Here is a 19,854-nt window from a genome sequence, read left to right as displayed (position 1 = left end):
TCTAAAAATATTCACCCACTTGGATGTTGTATCTTTTAATTGATTTTACAAATCAGTCATGGTCAATATAATTTGTCTTTTTTGACAATAAAAACAAAAAAATGGAAACAAAATTGAGCTTTTTGGCCACTGGACAAGATGCACATCACCACAAACACACCACTCCCACTGTGAAACACGGTGGTGGTGGCAGCATCATGCTGTGGGGAAGCTTCACAGCAGCCAACTCTGGAAGGCTTGTAAAGGTAGAGGGTAAAATGAAAGCAGCAAAATATATGAAAATCCTTAAGGACAAACTTATTCAGTTTTATTCAGTCTGGAGGAGAAAAATGGTTTGGGAAAAGATTTATTTTTCGGCAAGACCTCAATCCAACAGAGAATTTGTGGCTGGACTTGAAAGGGCTGGTCCCACCCGATTCCTGTGCAACCTGACAGAGCTTGAGCAGTTTTGCAAAGAAGAATGAAGTAAAATTGCAGTGTCCAGATGTGCAAGGCCTGACTGAGACCTATCCACACAGACTCAGAGCTGTGATTGCAGCCAAATGAGACTCTACCAAATACTGAATGTTCATGCATGACGTTACTTTGTAGATATCGGTTTTATTACTTTGAAATAAAAGGTTTTTTTTAAGTATTTTTGTGTCAAAAAAAGCAAATTTATATGGACCATGGATGATTTATAAAACTCAAATAAAGGGCCTAATATCTTTGGGAGGACTACAGTGTTGAACTGGATGCTCAAAGCGTAAAATGGACCTACCGTAGGTGTCTACACATGTGGCCGGTCCAGCAGTCATGGATGGGTTGCTCACTGAGCCAACTGCATTCTTTGCCATGACCCTGAACTCATAGGTCTCATCTTGGGTAAGGCCAGTCACAGTATAGCGACAGTCTGTGACATTGGTGAGGTTAGCCTTGGACCACTTGGCACTGACACCCTCTTTCTTTTCAATGATGTAGCCTGTTATCGGGGATCCACCATCATAATTGGGCTTTTCCCAAACCAAGCTAATGGAGTTCTTGGTGATGTCGTTGATGCGCAGGTTGACGGGCGGCTCTGCAGTAAAATACAGGAAAAAAAAAGTCATGAGAGTTGTACAACTAAGATTTACTACCAGATTCTGAAGACTTTCACCAAGTGTGTTTGTAGCTTAACCCACCACAGGCATCGATGGCCAGTACTGCATCAGAAATCTTGCTGAAGGCGCTGATTCCAGCAGCATTCTCTGCGGCAACCTTGAACTCATAAATAAGTCCAGCATTGATGCTGGTGACCTTGAAATGAGTTGCACGGATCACCATTTTGTTGACTCTCTGCCAAAGGATGCTGTTCCTGTCTTTCATCTGGAGGTGGTAACCAAACACATGGCTGCCTCCATCTGACTTGGGCTCCTTCCAGGCTACAGTGATGGTCTCTCTTGTTACAGCAGTGATCTCAGGAGTCGATGGAGCATCAGGAATAGCTAAGAGGTAAGAGGCAGCAATGCAGAAGGTTAACATTTGCAGAACAGACCAAGTTAAAAGAGAGAAGCACCAAAAAGCCACTTACTGTAAGGAAGGCTAACAGAGACAGTAGGTGAGTCCAGGTGCTCACTGATTCCATATCTGTTCTCAGCCCTGATTCTGAACTGGTACTCCAGACCAGTGGTCAGTTTCATAATCTTCATTGTGCAGCGGGCTACAGCTGAAGAGACATCCATCCAATTGGCTGTTGTTGTCTCTCTCTTCTGGATAATGTAGTTGGTGATGGGGCTGCCACCATCATATGCTGGTGGAAGCCACTTCAGGCTAACGCTGTCTTCTGTGACATCAAATAGCTCCACAGGTCCAAGTGGGACACTTGGGCGATCAAGTACTACAATGTTGACAAAAGACTTGGTTGTGCCAGTGGAGTTGGCAGCAATGATATCGTAGCGTCCTGAATCTCCAGCAATGCTCTCACGCAGAATGATCTTGATGCTGTCAGGGGTGACTTCTGAGTTGAACCTCATTGTCGACTTGAGCAGCACGTTATCCTTGGAGAGAGTGACTTTAGGCAAAGGCTTGCCTGCAAGAGGAATCTCACACTTCAGAGTGGAGCCAGCTCTAACATAAACTGTGTTGTGGGGGAAGTCCTTCATGTTGATCTCAGGAGATTCTAGAATGAAAAAAGTAGCAAAGGGTCAAAGCGAGGCAAATAAGGGATAACTCTATCCAAATTAAACCAAATTATTTCTTCTGTATGTGATAAATATTAAGTTCATTTCTTCTTTATAAATTCTCACAAGCCTCACATTGATAAATCTGTATTGAACTTACCAAGCTGGTCTTTGACCATAACAGGGGTGACCATTTCCTTAGCATCACTGAATCCAGCAATGTTCTCAGCTCTCACTCTGAAGAAGTACTCAGCATTCTCCCTCAGACCAGACACTGCAAAGTGGATGAACTTGGTTGTTCCACACTTGACCCACTTCTCCTGGCCCTTCTCCATAGCTTCCACCAGGTAGCCAGTGATTCTGCTACCTCCATCTTGTTCTGGTTTGGCCCAGGCTAGAGACACACTCTCCTTGGACACTTCTGTGACACCCAGCTTTGGTGGTGGGCTTGGTTTTTCTGAAAGAAAAAAGAAGTTTTGCAAGTTTTATGAGAAAATCTGGAGACATGTTTTACTTCAAAAAATAAAATTCTTGTGACAAACGTTATGTTCAGTACCTGAGATCTTTGTTCCCTCTTTGGATTCTGCAGGGACACCAATGCCGTACTCATTCTCGCCTGTCACCCTGAAATAGTAGACTCCTCCCTCCTGAAGTTCTGTCACCTTGTATGTGAGTCTGTGGCATGTATCTGTCAGCCTGGTCCAGCCTTTCTTGCTTGCCTCACGAATATCAATGAGGTAGTTCTTGACTGGTCCTCCTCCCTCATTCTCAGGTGTGTCCCAGGTTACAGTAGCAGAGGTCTTGGTCACTTCCTTAACCTCTACATTAGAAGGTGGTCCAGGGGAGTCCAGGACTCTGACACTGAGTGTCAATGAGGCGGTTCCAGCTACACTGGACAAGGTGACTGTGTATTTGCCTGAGTCATTCCGAGTTGCTTGCTCTAAGGTAATGGAGGAGAAGGTGTCTGTAGTGTCTATAACAGCACGGACTCTGAGGTCAACATCAGGCTTAGTCCATGTAACAGAGGGAATGGGTTTGCCTCTGAAAGGTACTGTCATGGTAAATGAGCTGCCGTCTCTCACAATGAGAGTCTTCCTCATCTCATTGCTGATGTCAAATACTGGCTCCTCTTCTCTTTCTTTAGCAACTTGTCTGTCTGACTCTGGACTTGGCTCACTGACTCCAATCTTGTTAATAGACTTAACGACAAACACATATTCAGCTCCAGGTGTCAGTCCCACCACTGTAAACTCAGTGTTTGTAGTGTTTTGAACTCCAACAAACCATTCATCATCCAAAGACTTCCTGTATTCAACTCTGTATCCTGTCACAGGTGCTCCACCATCAAACAGCGGTTTATTCCATGACAGGGTGGCGGTCGTCTTTGTTGAGTCGATGATCTTAGGCTTGGCAGGAGGTGAGGGTAGGAACTGTGGGTCTTCAGCTTTGGTGAGAGGGCAAGGGATGCTTGGAGCACTAAGGCCAGCAGAGTTTTCTGCAAACACCCTGTACTCATACTCGAATCCCTCACGAAGGTGAGAGGCTTTCACTCTGAGGTCATAAACAGGTTTCTTGTTGACACGGCACCAGCGAAGGCCAGTCTTCTCGCGCTTCTCAATGACATAGCCAGAGATACTGCTACCACCATCAGAAACTGGTCTTTCCCAACAGATGGTCATTGCCTCACTGGTAACTGCAGTTACTTGGACATTAGTGGGAGCTGCAGGCACAGTGAATGGATCCATGGCCTTAGTTGGTTCACTCTCCAGGGCCTCACCATCCCCATATTTGTTGACTCCTCTGACTCTGAAGATGTACTCATTTCCTTTGAGCAGCTTGGTAACTTTACAGGTGGTTGCCTTCATGTCACCATAAACCAGAGTCCAGGCCAGGCGGCTGGTCTCTCTCTTCTCCACTATATAATGCATGATTTCAGCACCACCATTTTCCTGAGGAGGTCCCCATGTAAGGGTGCATTTTTCTGCTGTGAGGCCAGACACAGCCAAAGGACCTGAGGCCGGTCCAGGTCTATCCAGAACCTTACAGTTGATGGCCACAGATCTTGTTCCTGCCACATTGTGCAGGGTCAGGACGTACTGGCCAGAGTCCCTCCTGATTGCATCTCTGACAATCAATGTGGTTGCAAAGTTGGTTGAAGTGATTTCACATCTGGCCTTAGCCTCAATTTCCTTTCCATCTTTGGACCAGGAAACAACTGGAAGTGGCCGACCTGTAATTTCAGCATCAATCTGGATGATCTCTCCAGCCTTAATGACAACCAGCTGTCTGAACTTATCTTCAAGAATAATAGTTGGAGGGTCAACATCATCCTTGATTGTGATAGGACCAGTGCTCTCAGATGGAACACTCAGTTGCTCTACAGAGTTCTTAGCAATGACATGGAATTCATATTGGAGATCTTCTTTGAGTCCTGTGACGTCAAAGTAAGTGTCCTGCACATTGGTGAAGTTGCATTTCAGCCAGCGGCCTTTGGGAAGCTTTTTACGCTCAACAATGTAGCCAGTAATCTTTGCTCCACCATCATACTCTGGCTTGTCCCAGAAGAGGGACACTGAGTTGCGAGTGATATTGGTGACTCGAAGGTTACATGGAGGTTCACATGGATTCCTGGCTGCCACAGGGTCACAAGGCTTAGTACATGGACCAATGCCAGCAATATTCTCAGCATAAACCCTAAAGTGGTAAAACAGTCCTTCTTCAATGCCTGTCATCTTAAACTGGTTCTCAGTCACAAGACCTCTGCTAACCTTAGTCCATGCAAGGCTATTTTGGTCTTTGCATTCTATATGATAACCAAGAACAGCGCTTCCACCATCACTTGCAGGTCTGCCCCATTCCACAAGCATGCCATACTTTGTTGCATGAGCAACATGAAGATTGGTTGGAGGGCCAGGAGGCTCGAAAGGATACTGGGCAACGACAGGAGCAGAGTCAATGGCATGACTCTTACCATATCGGTTCTCAGCTGCAATACGGAACTGGTATTCTACTCCCTGAGTTAGACGAGACACCTTAATTGAAGTCCTAGCCACTGTGGCTGAAACTATCTGCCATGTGGTTGTGGTAGTGTCTCTCTTTTCCACCACATAGTTGTTAATCTGGCATCCTCCGTCATAAGTTGGAGGATCCCAAGACAGAGAGATGAAGTCAGCGCTCAACTCATCCACCTTAATGTTGCTAGGTGGGCCGGGTTTATCAAGAATTATTACAGAGACTTCAGCTGTCTTCGTGCCAACTGAGTTTGTCAGAGAAATCTCATACTTTCCAACATCCTCCTTGGTTGCATCTTTGATGATAATCTTGGAGGAGGTCTTGGATGTAAGAACATTGACCCTGGTTGTCTGCTTAAGTGCATGGCCATCTTTTTTCCAGGACACCTCAGGTTCAGGTCTGCCTTTGAAGGGAACATCAATCTTCAGGTCATCGCCTGCTTTTACACTGTAGGTGCTAAACAGCAAGTTGATAATTGGCTCCATTGTTATGTCCTTCACCACCACAGGGTTAGCTAGAGGCTTGGCATCACTTCTGCCTTTGTCATTCACAGCAATCACCCTGAAGGAGTATTCCTCTCCAGTTGCAAGTCCATCAACAGTAGCTTCCAGTGCCTTGACTTCACTGCATACAGTCCATTTGTCATCTCCCTTGGGCTGCATCTCCACAATATAGTTTGTGATCTTGCTGCCTCCATCATAATCAGGTTTCTCCCAGGAGAGGGTGACAGTATGACGAGTCACATCAACCAAGACAACCTTACCGGGAGGCAAAGGAGCCTCGGACACCTTCACTTGGTCTGTAGAGGCAGGTAGACCTACTCCAAGCTCATTAACAGCCAACACACGGAAGTAATAGCGACCTCCTGACTGAAGATCAGAAATGATGAAAGAGTTTCTTACACAGTTGGTGCTAACACTGGTGAAAGCCATTCTTTTCTGCTCTCTCTTCTCCACAATGTAGTGTGATATCTTAGCTCCACCATCAATGAGAGGGGGTTCCCAAGAAAGAGCAACAGAATTTCTCTTCACATCCTTAACCTCAAGGTTGGTAGGAGCACTGGGAGAATCCAGAACTCTAACATTGATGAAGGCTGATTTAGACCCACTGAGATTTTCAAGGGTCAGAACATATTTGCCGGTGTCAAATCGGTCAACATTCTCAATCACCAGCATTGTGTAAGAGCTTGTGACCTCAATCTGGGCACGCTCATTCAAAGTGCCATCAGCCTTAGACCATCTCACCTCAGGCTCAGGCTTTCCTCTGATTGTCACAAAAAGACGTAAAGTAGCAGTGGCACGAACATTGACCATTTTTCTAAGGTCAGCATCCAACTCAATTTCAGGAGCCTCCAGCTTTTCTGCAGCAATTACAGATCCAGGTAGGTCCACATGGTCTCCTACTCCTTCAATGTTAACAGCACAGATGCGGAAGTTGTACTCTGCATTCTCTTTGAGTGTTTTAACAGTGTAGTGAGTGACCGGGACACCAGTGTGGGGTGTGCAAATGACCCACTCATCATCTGCTGCTTCCTTCACTTCAACAATATATCCTTGGATGGGTGCTCCACCATCATATATTGGCCTAGACCAGGCCAGGGAGACTGTCGTGCTAGAGTGGTCGGTGACTTTGGGGTTATTGGGAGGTCCTGGTGGATAAGTTGCATCACAGGCCTTGATGTATTCAGATGGTGTGCTGGGCTTTCCAACACCAGCGGCGTTTTCTGCTGAGACCCTGAACTCATAGCTGTGGCCTTCTGTGAGACCAGTGCATCTAAATCTCAGGTCATTCAGCCTCTTCTTGTTGCACTTAGTCCATCTGATACCATCCTTGTCACGTTTTTCAAGAACATATCCTTCAATCTCAGCTCCTCCATTATTTTCTGGTCTCTCCCAGGTAAGCACAATGGAGTCCCTGGTAATAGCACTTGCCTCAGGAGTCGAAGGTGCACTGGGAGTGGTGAAGGGATTACGTGCAATAACAGGTTCAGATTCCAAAGGCTCACCAACACCATATTTATTTACAGCAGTGACTCTAAAGATGTATTCATTTCCAGGCAGCAGTTTTGTGATTTTGTAGCTGATAGCCTGGATCTTGGGCTCAACCATTGTCCATGACAGGCGACTAGTCTCTCTTTTCTCAATTATGTAATGAGAGATGCTGGCTCCACCATCATGTGAGGGATGGCTCCAGTGGAGATAACACTTCTCAGCTGTGACTCCTTTGACTTCAAGAGGGCCGTCTGGAGGACCAGGTCTGTCAAGAACCTTAACATTAACTGGAACCATCTTGACTCCGCCTACATTGACAAGTTTGAGGACAAAGTGGCCACCATCTACTCGGATGCAATCTTTGACTGTCAGAATGGTGCGTGTAATTGAAGTCTTGACCTCCATTCTCGGTGTTGTTTTGTCAATCTCCTTTCCATCCTTTAACCAAATTACCTCAGGCAGAGGCTTGCCAGTGTAGTCAGCATCGATGATAAATGTCTCACCAGCACTAACGACAGTCAGATCCTTGAATTTAGAGTCCAAGGTGGCTCCTGGAGCCTCAATTTCATCTTGGGCAGTAATTTGTCCTGTGCCTTCAGAGGGACGGCTTGAAATACCAGCAGCATTCTTGGCAATGACTCTAAATTCATAAACACAGCCCTCAGTCAGACCTGTCAGAGTGAACTGGGTCTCAATGATGTTTGTGAAGCTGGCCTTCATCCAGCGGGTATCTGGGTGTTTCTTCCTCTCAATCACATAACCAGTGATTGCACTTCCTCCATCGTACTGAGGTCTTGTCCACTGGAGCGTCACATGATTTCTAGTGATGTCAATAGCCTCTGGAGTGCCTGGTGGGTCACAAGGATCCCTGGCTACCGTACTCTCAGAGACCTTGCTTGATGGGCTGACTCCAGCAATATTCTCAGCGTAAACTCTGAATTCATACTCAATGCCCTCTTCCAGCTCTGAAGTCTTGAAACGTGTCTCTGGGATTAGAAGCTTGTTGAGTTTAGTCCACAAGAGACTGTTCTTTTCCTTTCTCTCAAGATGATATCCCATGATGGGGCTGCCTCCATTGTTTGTGGGAGGCTTCCATTCAACAACCATGTTATCCTTAGTTGCAGCAGATACAACTGGTGTTCCTGGAGCAGCCGGCTCACTGAATGGATACTGAGCAACAACAGCAGGAGAGAGAATGGCAGAACTCTTTCCATATCTATTCTCAGAGGACACTCTGAATTGATACTCAACACCAGTCTTTAACTTGGTGACTTTGATGGTGGTCCTTGCAATAGTAGCAGACACGATCTGCCATGAGGTTGTGGTGGTGTCTCTTTTCTCCACAATGTAGTTGTTGATCTGACAGCCTCCAGTGTACTCTGGAGGTTCCCAGGCCAGTGTGACATAATTAGAGCTAACTTCCTCAATTTTCACAGGGCCTGTTGGTGGGCCAGGCTTATCAAGAACAATAACAGTAAGCTCTGCTGTAGCTGTTCCAACACTACTGGTAGCTGTGATAACGTACTGACCAGAGTCATCCCTGTTTACATCCTTGATGGTTAGCTTGGTAGATGATGCTGTGCCGGATACATTGAGCCTAGTTGTCTCTTTGAGAGCCTGTCCATTCTTTTTCCATTCTACCTTGGGAACGGGGCGTCCAATAACTGGAATCTCAATTTTCAGATCCTCACCATTCTGTAAACTGTAAGTGTTGAAAGCAATCTTGAATCTGGGTTCAATAGTGACATCTTTGGCGGTCACTGGTGCCGCCAGAGGCCTGGGATCACTCTTGCCCTTCTCATTAAAAGCTGAAACTCTAAACAGATATTCATGTCCTGCGCTTAGGCCAGTGACAGTGCCCTCACAGGCTTTGGCTATGGTTGCCACTACCCATTCTTCTGAGCCCACAGGCTGCATCTCAATGTAATAGCCCATGATTCTACTACCTCCATCATGGTCTGGCTTCTCCCATGAGAGTGACACAGTGGTTTTTGTCACTTCAGTCAAGGTGACTTTACCTACAGAAAGAGGAGGCTCAGAGGTCTTCACTGATTCCTGTGTCTCAACTGCCTGTCCGATACCAAACTCGTTCTCTGCTAATACTCTGAAATAGTAAATAGCTCCTTCAGTGAGTCCGGTGATTCGGTAGCTTGTTTTTGTGCACTTGTTGTCCACATTAGAGTAAACCTGTCTATTGGCCTCACGCTTTTCAACCAGGTAGTTCTTGATTCTTGCACCACCATCAATGAGAGGAGGCTCCCATGTCAGAGTGATACTTTCCCGTTTGATATCTTTTACAGTTAGATTAAGAGGAGCCCCTGGAGTGTCCAGTACTTTGACAGACACAAAGGCTGATTTTGTGCCAGCGCTGTTTTCCAAGGTAAGGATGTATTTTCCAGCATCATATCTGTCACAGATGTCAATGGAGAGCTGTGTGTAATCTTCCCCTGTCTCTATCTGAACTTTACTGGGCAGCTCTCCATCCTCCTTTGCCCAGGTAACTTCAGGGGTTGGACGACCTTTGAATGGAATGCAGAGTATCAAGGAGCCACCTGCACGTACAACTTTTCCTTTCCTGAGCTCTGAATCCAGAATCATCTCTGGAGGATCAATCTTATCCAAAGGCTTCAAAACTCCCTGAATCTCAGTGGGTTCACCAACACCAAGCTTGTTGATGGCACATATACGTACTTTGTATTCCTGGTGCTCTATCAACTTAGTGATTGTGAACTTTGTAGCATTGACACCAGAAGGTGGAGTGCAAATGGTCCACTCCTCTTCATCAGCCTTTGTAATTTCCACAGCATATCCTTGAATCTCACAACCACCATCATAGATAGGACGATGCCAGGCCACAGTGAGGGAGTCTTTACCAGTGTCGACTAAATGTGCATTGGTTGGACAGCCTGGTTCAAAGGTGGGGTCACAAGCTTTGAGGTAGGGTGTAGCTGGGCTTGGCTGACCGACTCCAGCTGCATTCTCAGCAGAAACCCTGAATTCATATTCATGGTCCTCAGTCAGTCCTGTTACTCTGAAACGCAAGTCTGTCACCCTGCGTTTGTTGCACTTGGTCCATCTCACTCCAGCTCTGTCTCTCTTTTCAACAATGTAACCAACAATCTCACTGCCTCCTGTGGTTTCAGGGCGGTTCCAGCAGACAGTCATTGAGTCCCTGGTAATGTTGGTGATCTCGAGCTCCTGAGGTGCGCCAGGAGGAACAAAAGGATTCCTCATGATAACTGGCGCTGATTCGAGGGGCTCTCCCACGCCATATTTGTTGACAGCCATGACTCTGAAGATATACTCATTGCCCTTCAACAATTTTGTAACCTTGAACATAGTAGCACCACAGTCACCAGAAACCACAGTCCATGCTAGACGGCTAGTTTCTCTCTTCTGAATGACATAGTGAGAAATGCTAGCTCCTCCATCGTGCCTGGGTGGCAGCCATGACAGTGAGCACTTCTCCTCAGTGACATTGCTTACAGTAAGAGGACCCTCTGAGGGACCTGGTCTGTCTAGGACCTTTACACTGAATGGGACGGTCTTAGTGCCAGCCACATTGGTAAGAACCAGTGTGTACTGTCCACCATCCACTCTAATGGCATCCTTAACAACCAGCAAGGCCTTGAAGTCTGTGTTTTTGATTTCAGCTCTTGCTGAATTTTCCACTTCAACACTTCCCTTGAACCACTGAGCTGTAGGGATGGGCTTTCCTTCAACACTAGCCTCCAGATTGAAAGTCTCTCCAGCATTGATGACAAGGGTCTGGTTGTACATAGGATCTGTCTCGCATTTGGGTGGGTCAACCTCATCCTTGGCAGTGATGGATCCTGTGCTCTCAGAGGGCTTGCTGACAGCACCAGCTGCATTCCTTGCAATGACCCTGAAGTCATATTTGTTGTCCTCTGACAGGCCTGTAACTGTGAATTCATGTTCCATTATGTTTGCAAAGCTGGCCTTCATCCACTTTCCCTCAGGTAGGTCACGTTTTTCCACTACATAACCAGTAACCAGGCTTCCTCCATCATATATAGGAGCAGTCCATCTCAGCATCACTGAGTGCCTGGTCACAATTACAGCCTCAGGACGTCCAGGAGGATCACATGGGTCACGGGCCACGTAAACCTCAGACACTTTGCTGCATTTTCCTATTCCAACAATATTTTCAGCATAGACTCTGTATTCATACTCAATGCCTTCCTCAAGGGGAGTGGATTTGAATCTGCAGTCTTGAATTAGCATTTTATTGATCTTGGTCCAGAGAATACTATTCTTCTCTTTCCTCTCCAGATGGTAGCCCAAGATGGCACTGCCACCATCGGATGGGGGTTTGTGCCACTCAACTATCATATAGTCTTTACTGTATGAGGACACAAATGGTGTTCCTGGTGGACCAGGCTCCTGGAATGGATACTGTGCCAACACAGGCTCTGAATCAATTGCATAACTCTTTCCATATCTGTTCTCTGCATAGATCCTGAATTGGTATTCAGAACCAGTCTTCAGATTGCCCACTTTGAGTGTGGTTCTGGCCACAGTGGCAGATACGACTACCCAGTTAGTTGTGGTTGTGTCCCTCTTTTCCACCACATAGTTGGAGATAGGGCAGCCTCCTGTATATGTAGGTGGTTCCCAGCTAAGGGTCATACTCTCAGCACTGATGTCCTCCACCTTAACAGGTCCTGTTGGTGGGCCTGGTTTGTCAAGGGTAATCACCTCAATCGTAGCATCCTTGGAACCAAGGTTATTTGCAACATTGATGCTGTACATGCCTCCATCTTCTCTAGTTGCATCTTTAATAGTCAGAGTGGTGTGATGTGCTGAGTCTGTGACATTGACTCTAGTGGTCTGTTTGAGCGCAGCTCCATCTTTGGTCCAAGTGATGGTTGGTTTTGGATGACCAGCAATGGGGACCTCTATCTTGAGGTCATAGCCAACCTGAACACTGTATGTGCTCACTTTGGGTCTTACAGCAGGCTCAATAACAAGGTCCTTTGCCACAACTGACTGGACCAGTTGTCTGGGGTCACTTTTACCCTTATCATTCACAGCCACAACTCTGAACTGATACTCCTCTCCCTTGAGAAGATTAGTAACCACAGTCTCCAGTGCCTTTCCACTAGCACACAAAGACCAAGCTTCACTGTCCTTAGGTGCCAGTTCAACTTCATAGTGACTGATCCTGCTGCCACCATCATGTATGGGTTTTTCCCAAGAAAGAGTTACAGTACTGGAGGTCACGTCAACAACGCTGACTTTACCAGGTGGCTGAGGCTTCTCAGAGATTTTGATTGGCTCCAAAGTTTTAGCAGGGAGACCAACACCATATTCGTTTTCAGCCAGAACTCTGAAGAAGAAGATGCCACCCTCTGGTAGAGGCTCAACTTTCCATGACATCCTGTTGCAGGTGGTGATGGGAGAATACACTTTCCTGGTACTCTCACGCTTCTCAACAATGTAATGCTTAATCTTTGAGCCACCATCAAGAACTGGAGGCTCCCATGTGAGAGTGACTGAATTCTTGGTAATTTCTTTAACGATCAAGTTAGCTGGTGGACTGGGTGAGTCCAAAACTCTTACGCTGATGAAGACTGACTTCACTCCGCTGGCATTTTCTGCAGTCAGGGTGTACTTGCCACTGTCAAATCTGTCAACATTCTCAATGACAAGTGAGGCATAGGTGCCTGTAGTGTCAATCTGGGCTGTCTCTTTAATCTCACCCTCAGCTTTGCCCCATTTTACCTCTGGTGCTGGACGACCCCTCACAGGAACATAAAGCCTTAGAGTGCTAGCTGCTCTGATGTTGATCATCTTTCTCATATCATTATCCAAATCAAGATCTGGAGCTTCAAGCTTCTCCTCAAGAAGAATTTTTCCTGGAACATCAGCATGCTCACCAACACCAACTTTGTTGACAGCACATACTCTGAACTGGTACTCATGCTTTTCCAGAAGTTTCTTCACTGTAAATTTGGTGTCGGTGATTCCAGTTGGGGGAGTGCACATGAACCACTCATCAGATGCCCCATTGCAGGCTTCAACGATATAAGCCTGAATCTCACAGCCACCATCATAGATAGGTTTGCCCCATGCCAGGGAAACAGTGGACCTAGATGAGTCCACCACCTTGGGGTTGTTGGGTGGGCCTGGTTTGAAGATAGGATCCAGTGCTTTGTAGTAAATTGTAGGTTCACTAGGTGTGCCTATACCGGCAGCATTCTCTGCAGCAACTCTAAATTCATAGCTATGGTTTTCCAGGAGCCCTGTCACTCTGAAGCGCAGCTCACTCACAGTACGCTTGTTGCACCTAGTCCACCTTACACCGTCCTTATCACGCTTCTCAACAATATATCCTTGGATTGGACTGCCACCATCATGAGCTGGTCTTTCCCAGGTCACCACCATGGAGTCTTTGGTTATTGTGGAGACCTCTACCTCTGTTGGTGGGTTGGGAGTGACAAATGGATTTCTGGCAATCATGGGCTCAGATTCTAGTGGTTCACCAACTCCATATTTGTTTACTGGGATCACTCTGAATATGTACTCATTATTAGGAAGAAGTTTTGTAATCTTTAGGTTCAGTGTTTGAACTTTAGGTTCAACCACAGTCCAAACCAGTCGGCTGGTTTCCCTCCTCTCAACAATGTAATGGGAAACATCACTGCCACCATCTTGCAAGGGGGGTTTCCATGAAATGGAGCATTTTTCACTAGTGACTCCATAGATGGAGATAGGGCCTTCAGGTGGACCTGGTCTGTCCAAGACCTTGACATTGATGTTTACAGTTTTTTCTCCTCCAACATTCTTTACCAGCAAAGTATACTGACCTCCATCAACACGGATGGCTTCTTTGACAACTATACAAGCTGTAAAATCAGTGTTCTTGAGTTCTAGCCGAGCTGCCTCAGCAATCTCTTGGCCCTCCTTGAGCCAATGCACTGTTGGCACTGGCTTGCCATAGATAGCAGCCTCAAGCCTAAAGGTCTCTCCAGCATTAACCACTACAACCTGTGAATACTTAGATTCCAAGTCAATCTTTGGTGGATCAACCTCATCCTTTGCAGTAATTGATCCCGTTGAATCAGAAGGCTGACTGAGGACACTTGCTGCATTTCTTGCGATGACACGGAACTCATAGATCTGATCTTCAGTTAATCCTGTGACAACGAATTCAGTTTCAATAATATTGGTGAAACTGGCCTTCATCCAGCGGCCAGTTCCTTCCTTCTTCTCAACAATATAGCCTGTGATCTTGATGCCGCCATCATATTCAGGTTTGGTCCATCTAAGTGTCACCTGGTTTCTTGTAACAATGACAGCCTCTGGTTTTCCTGGTCTGCAACAAGGATCTCTGGCCACTTGCATTTCACTTACTTTGCTAGCTTTACTCAAGCCGACAATGTTTTCAGCATACACTCTAAATTCATATTCAATTCCCTCTTCAAGGCCAATGACCTTAAACCTGGGTTCTGGAATAATTTGTTTGTTCTGTTTCACCCACAGCAAGCTGTTTCTCTCTTTCAGCTCTAGGTGATAGCCCAAAATTTTGCTTCCTCCATCATTGCTGGGTTTCTCCCACACAACCACCATGGTCTCCTTGGTGGCCGACTGGACCACGACGGAGCGAGGTTGGCTGGGCAACTCAAATGGATACTGAGCGATAATGGTATCAGAAAGCAGAACTGAGGACTTGCCATATCTGTTCTCTGCAGCAATCCTGAACTGATACTCACATCCTGTCTTCAGACGGGCTGCTTTAATGGTGGTTCTGGCCACTGTAGCTGACACAATCTGCCAGTTGGTGGTAGATGTGTCTCTCTTCTCAACAACATAATTGTTGATGGAGCAACCACCCTCATACTCAGGTGGATTCCAAGAAAGGACCACACTGTCAGCAGTGACCTCATCCAGTTTAATTGGGCCAGTTGGAGGACCAGGCTTGTCAAGAACAATGACACTGAGGTCTGTAGATGCCTCTCCAGCTGAGTTGTTCAGTTTAACTGTGTAAGTGCCAACATCATCTCTGCAAGCCTCCTTAATAACCAGGAGAAGGTTTTTGTCTCCGGCTTCAGCATTAACCCTAGTTGTTTCCTTGAGAGCAACACCATCTTTGAGCCAAGTTGCTGTAGCCTTGGGGAAGGCAGCATAAGGTACATCTATCTTAAGATCATCTCCTGCCATTACACTAAATGTGGTGAACAGCAGTTTGAAGGTTGGTACAATAACCAAATCTTTGGCAACCACAGGCTGACTAAGAGGTCGTGGGTCACTAACTCCCTTTTCATTGGTGGCTATGATTCGGAACATGTACTCTTCTCCCTGAGTAAGGCCAGTTACAAGAGCTGCATTGGTTTTCACAACCATAACTTGAGTCCATTTGTCACTGCCTTTGCCCTGCATTTCAACTATATATCCTGTTATTCTGCTACCACCATCATGGTCAGGCTTTTCCCAACTCAGTGAGACACTAGTGCCAGTTACTTCACAAAGGGACACTTTCCCTGGTGGTAGAGGCTTCTCTGATGCTTTAATAGGTTCAAGGGTTTCCACAGGGAGGCCAATGCCATATTCATTTTCAGCAAGAATTCTGAAGGAGTACAGCTTTCCTTCCTCCAGGTCTCCAACTTTCCAACTAGACTTATGGCAGCTGGCACACACTGTTGAGTAGGCCTTTCTGGTTGACTCACGCTTCTCCACAATGTAGTTGCGAACTCTTGAGCCACCATCAATGAGGGGTGCATCCCAAACAAGGGAAACTGAATCTCTTGTGACTTCCTTTACAATCAGATTCTGAGGTGCTCCTGGAGTATCAAGCACCCTGACATTGACAAAAGCTGTCTTGCTTCCTGATGCATTCTCAACAGTCACCATGTATTTACCTGCATCAAACCTATCAACATTTTCAACCTGAAGAGTGGTAAATGAAGGGGTGATTTCAATGTTAGCTTTATCAAGGGATTCTCCATGCTCCCTTGACCATTTAACTTCAGGTGCTGGTCTTCCCTTAATAGGAACAAACAGTCTGAGTGTGCTACAGGCTCTGATGCAAACCACCTTGCGCAGCTCTGCTCCAAGTTCAATTTCTGGAGGAATCAGCCTGTCTTCAGCCTTGGGAGTTCCAGGAACAGCAGCAGGCTCACCCACTCCTTCACAATTAGTGGCACAAATGTTGATTTTGTACTCTTGGTTTTCCTTCAAGCCTGTAATGGTGAAGGAAGTGGCAGTCCATCCCTTCTTTGGAGTATGAATAGTCCATTCATCCTCCTCAGGTAAGCATGTCTCTACAATGTATCCAGTGATTTCAGAACCACCATCGTAAACAGGCTTATTCCAGGCAAGGGTGATAGAGGACTTAGTTGTGTCAAGTAGTCTGGGGTTACCTGGAGGTCCAGGCTGGAAGATAGTGTCTTCTGCTTTGTAGAATGGACTGGAAGGACTTGGCTGGCTTATTCCAGCATTGTTTTCAGCAAGAACTCTGAATTCATACTCATGTCCTTCTGTGAGGCCAGAGCACTTAAATCGTAGGTCAGTTACAGTCCTCTTGTTGCACTTCACCCAGCGTAAGCCAGTCTTATCTCTTCTCTCAATAATGTAGGTGTTTATTCTACTGCCTCCATCATGCTCAGGCCGCTCCCAGCAGACAACCATGGAGTCCTTAGTAATGGTGGTAACTTCAGGCTGGTGGGGTGGATCACTTGGGACATAGGGGTTGACACAAATGACTGGTTCAGACTCTAGAGGTTCACCCAGACCATACTTGTTAACAGCCATGACCCTGAAGATGTACTCATTGCCCTTCAGAAGCTTGGTGACCTTGAATCTGTTTGCCTGCAGGTCAGTGGCCACATTTGTCCATGCCAACCTACTGGTCTCACGTCTTTGAATTATGAAGTACTCAATCTTGGCACCGCCATCATGTGAAGGGTGTAGCCAGTTAAGGACGCACTTCTCAGCAGCGATATCAGTGACGGTAAGAGAGTCTGGTGGTCCAGGTCTGTCTAGCACTTTGACATTGTATGTGAACTTGGCAAAGCCACCAGGATTGCTGGCAGTAAGAGTAAACGAGCCTCCATCCCTCCTCAAAGAATCTTTGTTTATTAGAGTTGTGTGGAAATCAGTTGTCTTAATCTCTATCTTGGCTGTATCCTCAAGCTCCTTTCCGTCCTTGGTCCATACCAGAGATGGGATTGGCCTGCCAGTAACACTAGCTTCTAACTTGAAAATCTCTCCTGCCATGACCACAACATTGCTGCTATATGATGCATCAACATCAAGTCTAGGCTCTTCAATGTCATCTCTGCATGTGATAGCCTCAGATGACTGGGATGGAGCACTAACTGCACCTGCTGAGTTTCTAGCAGTGACACGGAATTCATAAGTTGCATCTTCAATCAGACCGCTAACTGTATAAACGGTTTCCAGGATGTTGTTAAAGTTTGCTTTGAGCCAGCGTCCATTTGGCATCTCTCTTCTTTCTACTGTGTATCCAGTGATGGAAAATCCACCATCTCCCTCTGGTTTGGTCCATGAAAGGGTCACCTCATGCCTGGTGACATTAAGTGCCACAGGCCTGCCTGGTTGGTCGACTGGGTCCAATGCATACATAGGCTCAGAGGCTTTGCTTGGTTTGCTGAGACCAGCCATGTTTTCAGCAGTGACACGGTGCTCATATGCGATTCCATCGAAAAGGCCAGTGGACTTGAAAATATTTCCAACCACAAGAGCTTTGCTGACCCTCTGCCACAGAATGCTGTTTTTCTCTTTTCTGTCCACATGATAACCCAGGATCGGACTTCCTCCATCAGAGGATGGTTCATTCCAGCTCAGTGTCATAGAATCTTTGTTGAAAGAATTGACCACAGGAATGCCTGGCTGTCCTGGTACATCGAATGGATATGCAGCAATCACTGGTTCAGAGTTAAGGTATGGTCCAACTCCATACCTGTTCTGGGCTCTGACACGGAACTGATATTGGGTTCCAGTGTTGAGACGCGCTGCTTTGAATGTGGTTCGGATGACTGTGGCTGCCAGCTCAACCCATGAAGTTCCAGTAGTCTCTCGCATCTCAACAATATAGTTGTTGATTGGAACGCCACCATCATTCTCTGGTGCCTCCCAGGACATGAGAACATAATCACATGAGACCTCCTCCAGCTTGATGGGACCAGTTGGAGGACCTGGGATGTCATGGACGAGGACTGTGATAGTCTCAGTCACTGTACCCAGCATGTTCTTTCCTGTCATGGAATACTGGCCTCCATCAGTCCTCTTGATCTCACCGATATTGAGGATGGTTGATGTAGCTGTGGTTTCAGTGTTAATTCTCTGTGTTTCTTTAAGCGCTATGTCACCCTTCTTCCAGGAAACCACAGGTCTGGGTTTACCAAGCACAGGAATCTCCACCTTCAAGCGGTCCCCTGCCTTGGCAATGACAGTCTTCTGATAGACTCCACGTAGGTCAAAGGAAGGAGCAGAAGTCTGCTCTTTGATAATGGCAGGCCTGCTCTCACGAGGATCACTCCTTCCAGATGCATTGACAGCCATAATGCGGAAAGTATATTCAGCACCCTCAATCAGGTCTGTGACAGTGTAGTCAAGAGCCTTGATTGTGGTAACATGGACCCACTGGTCAGTGTCTTTCTTCTGGGCCTCAATGACATATCCAGTGATTAAGCTACCACCATCATGCAGTGGCTTGGCCCATGACAAGCTGGCACTGTCAGCTGACACATCTGTGACATATAAGTTCTCTGGTGCAGAGGGGGCTTGGGACACCCTGATTGGTTCAGGGGTTTCAGCTGGCTCACCTACGCCCAAGTCATTCTCAGCCGAGACACGGAAGTAGTAGTAAGCTCCTTCTTCCAGGTCTGGGATCTTGAAGGAACACTTCTGCCAAGTAGTGCTAAGTACTGTGTAGGCTTTCTTGGTAGCCTCTCTCTTTTCAACTATATAGTTGTGAATTTTAGAACCACCATCAATAATGGGGATTTCCCACTGGAGGGTGATGCTGTTCTTGGTGATTTCTCTAGGTTTGAGGTTGACTGGTGGTCCTGGTGTGTCCAGAATCTTCACATTAACAAAGCCAGTCTTCTTTCCAGCTACATTCTCAAGACAGAGGTTGTACTTTCCAGCATCATATCTGGTGCAGTCAGGAATAACCAAAAGAGTGTATGACTCTGTTGTGTCAATGTGTGCATGTGTTTTCAAGTTGGTATCATCTTTGCTCCAGGTTACTTCAGGAGCAGGACGACCACGGATAGGAACAAACATACGGATGGAAGCACGGCATCTGACCACCAAGGTTCTCCTTAATTCAGCATCTAGCTCAAAGTCTGGCAGTGTTTCTTGGTCTACCAGTTCAGTAACTTTTTCAACCTCTGCAGGTTCACCAGTGCCCTCTGAGTTTACTGCACTGACTCTGAAGTGGTATTTACCTCCCTTTTGGAGTTTACCAATGACATATTCATTAGCTTTCAATGGGTACTGTGTCTCCACTTCCCAGTCATCGTGGCCTTCCTTTTTGTACTCAACAATGTATCCCTCTACTTCAAGACCACCATCATAGAAGGGTCTGCCCCAGGCAAAGGTTGCTGTGGTTTTTGTTGTCTCTGTAATTCTGGGGTTGGATGGAGGACCAGGTGGATCTAAAATACAATAAAAATAAAGTTGAAGTGGGAAGCAGTCTTACCATGTGGCTCATAAATGTAAGT

The 19,854-nt window shown here is 46.4% G+C and overlaps 1 protein-coding gene across 7 annotated transcripts in view; it reads right to left on the bottom strand.

The window, feature by feature from the left end:
* ttn.2 (titin, tandem duplicate 2) overlaps positions 1–19,854 on the bottom strand; it is a 268,791-nt gene that overhangs the window by 30,583 nt on the left and 218,354 nt on the right. For all 7 annotated transcript variants that reach the window (XM_041807290.1, XM_041807295.1, XM_041807291.1 and 4 more), the window contains 5 exons: positions 2,695–19,788; positions 2,299–2,595; positions 1,550–2,137; positions 1,161–1,463; positions 761–1,057 (listed from right to left, as the gene is read on the bottom strand). In XM_041807290.1, the coding sequence (XP_041663224.1) occupies positions 761–1,057; positions 1,161–1,463; positions 1,550–2,137; positions 2,299–2,595; positions 2,695–19,788 (18,579 nt within the window). The remainder of the gene's footprint in view (positions 1–760; positions 1,058–1,160; positions 1,464–1,549; positions 2,138–2,298; positions 2,596–2,694; positions 19,789–19,854) is intronic.

The sequence above is a fragment of the Cheilinus undulatus genome, linkage group 15, assembly GCF_018320785.1.
Source record: "Cheilinus undulatus linkage group 15, ASM1832078v1, whole genome shotgun sequence".
Taxonomy (NCBI): domain Eukaryota; kingdom Metazoa; phylum Chordata; class Actinopteri; order Labriformes; family Labridae; genus Cheilinus; species Cheilinus undulatus.
The sequence above is the reverse complement of the archived record's forward strand: the minus strand, read 5'-3'. Positions and strand labels throughout refer to the sequence as shown.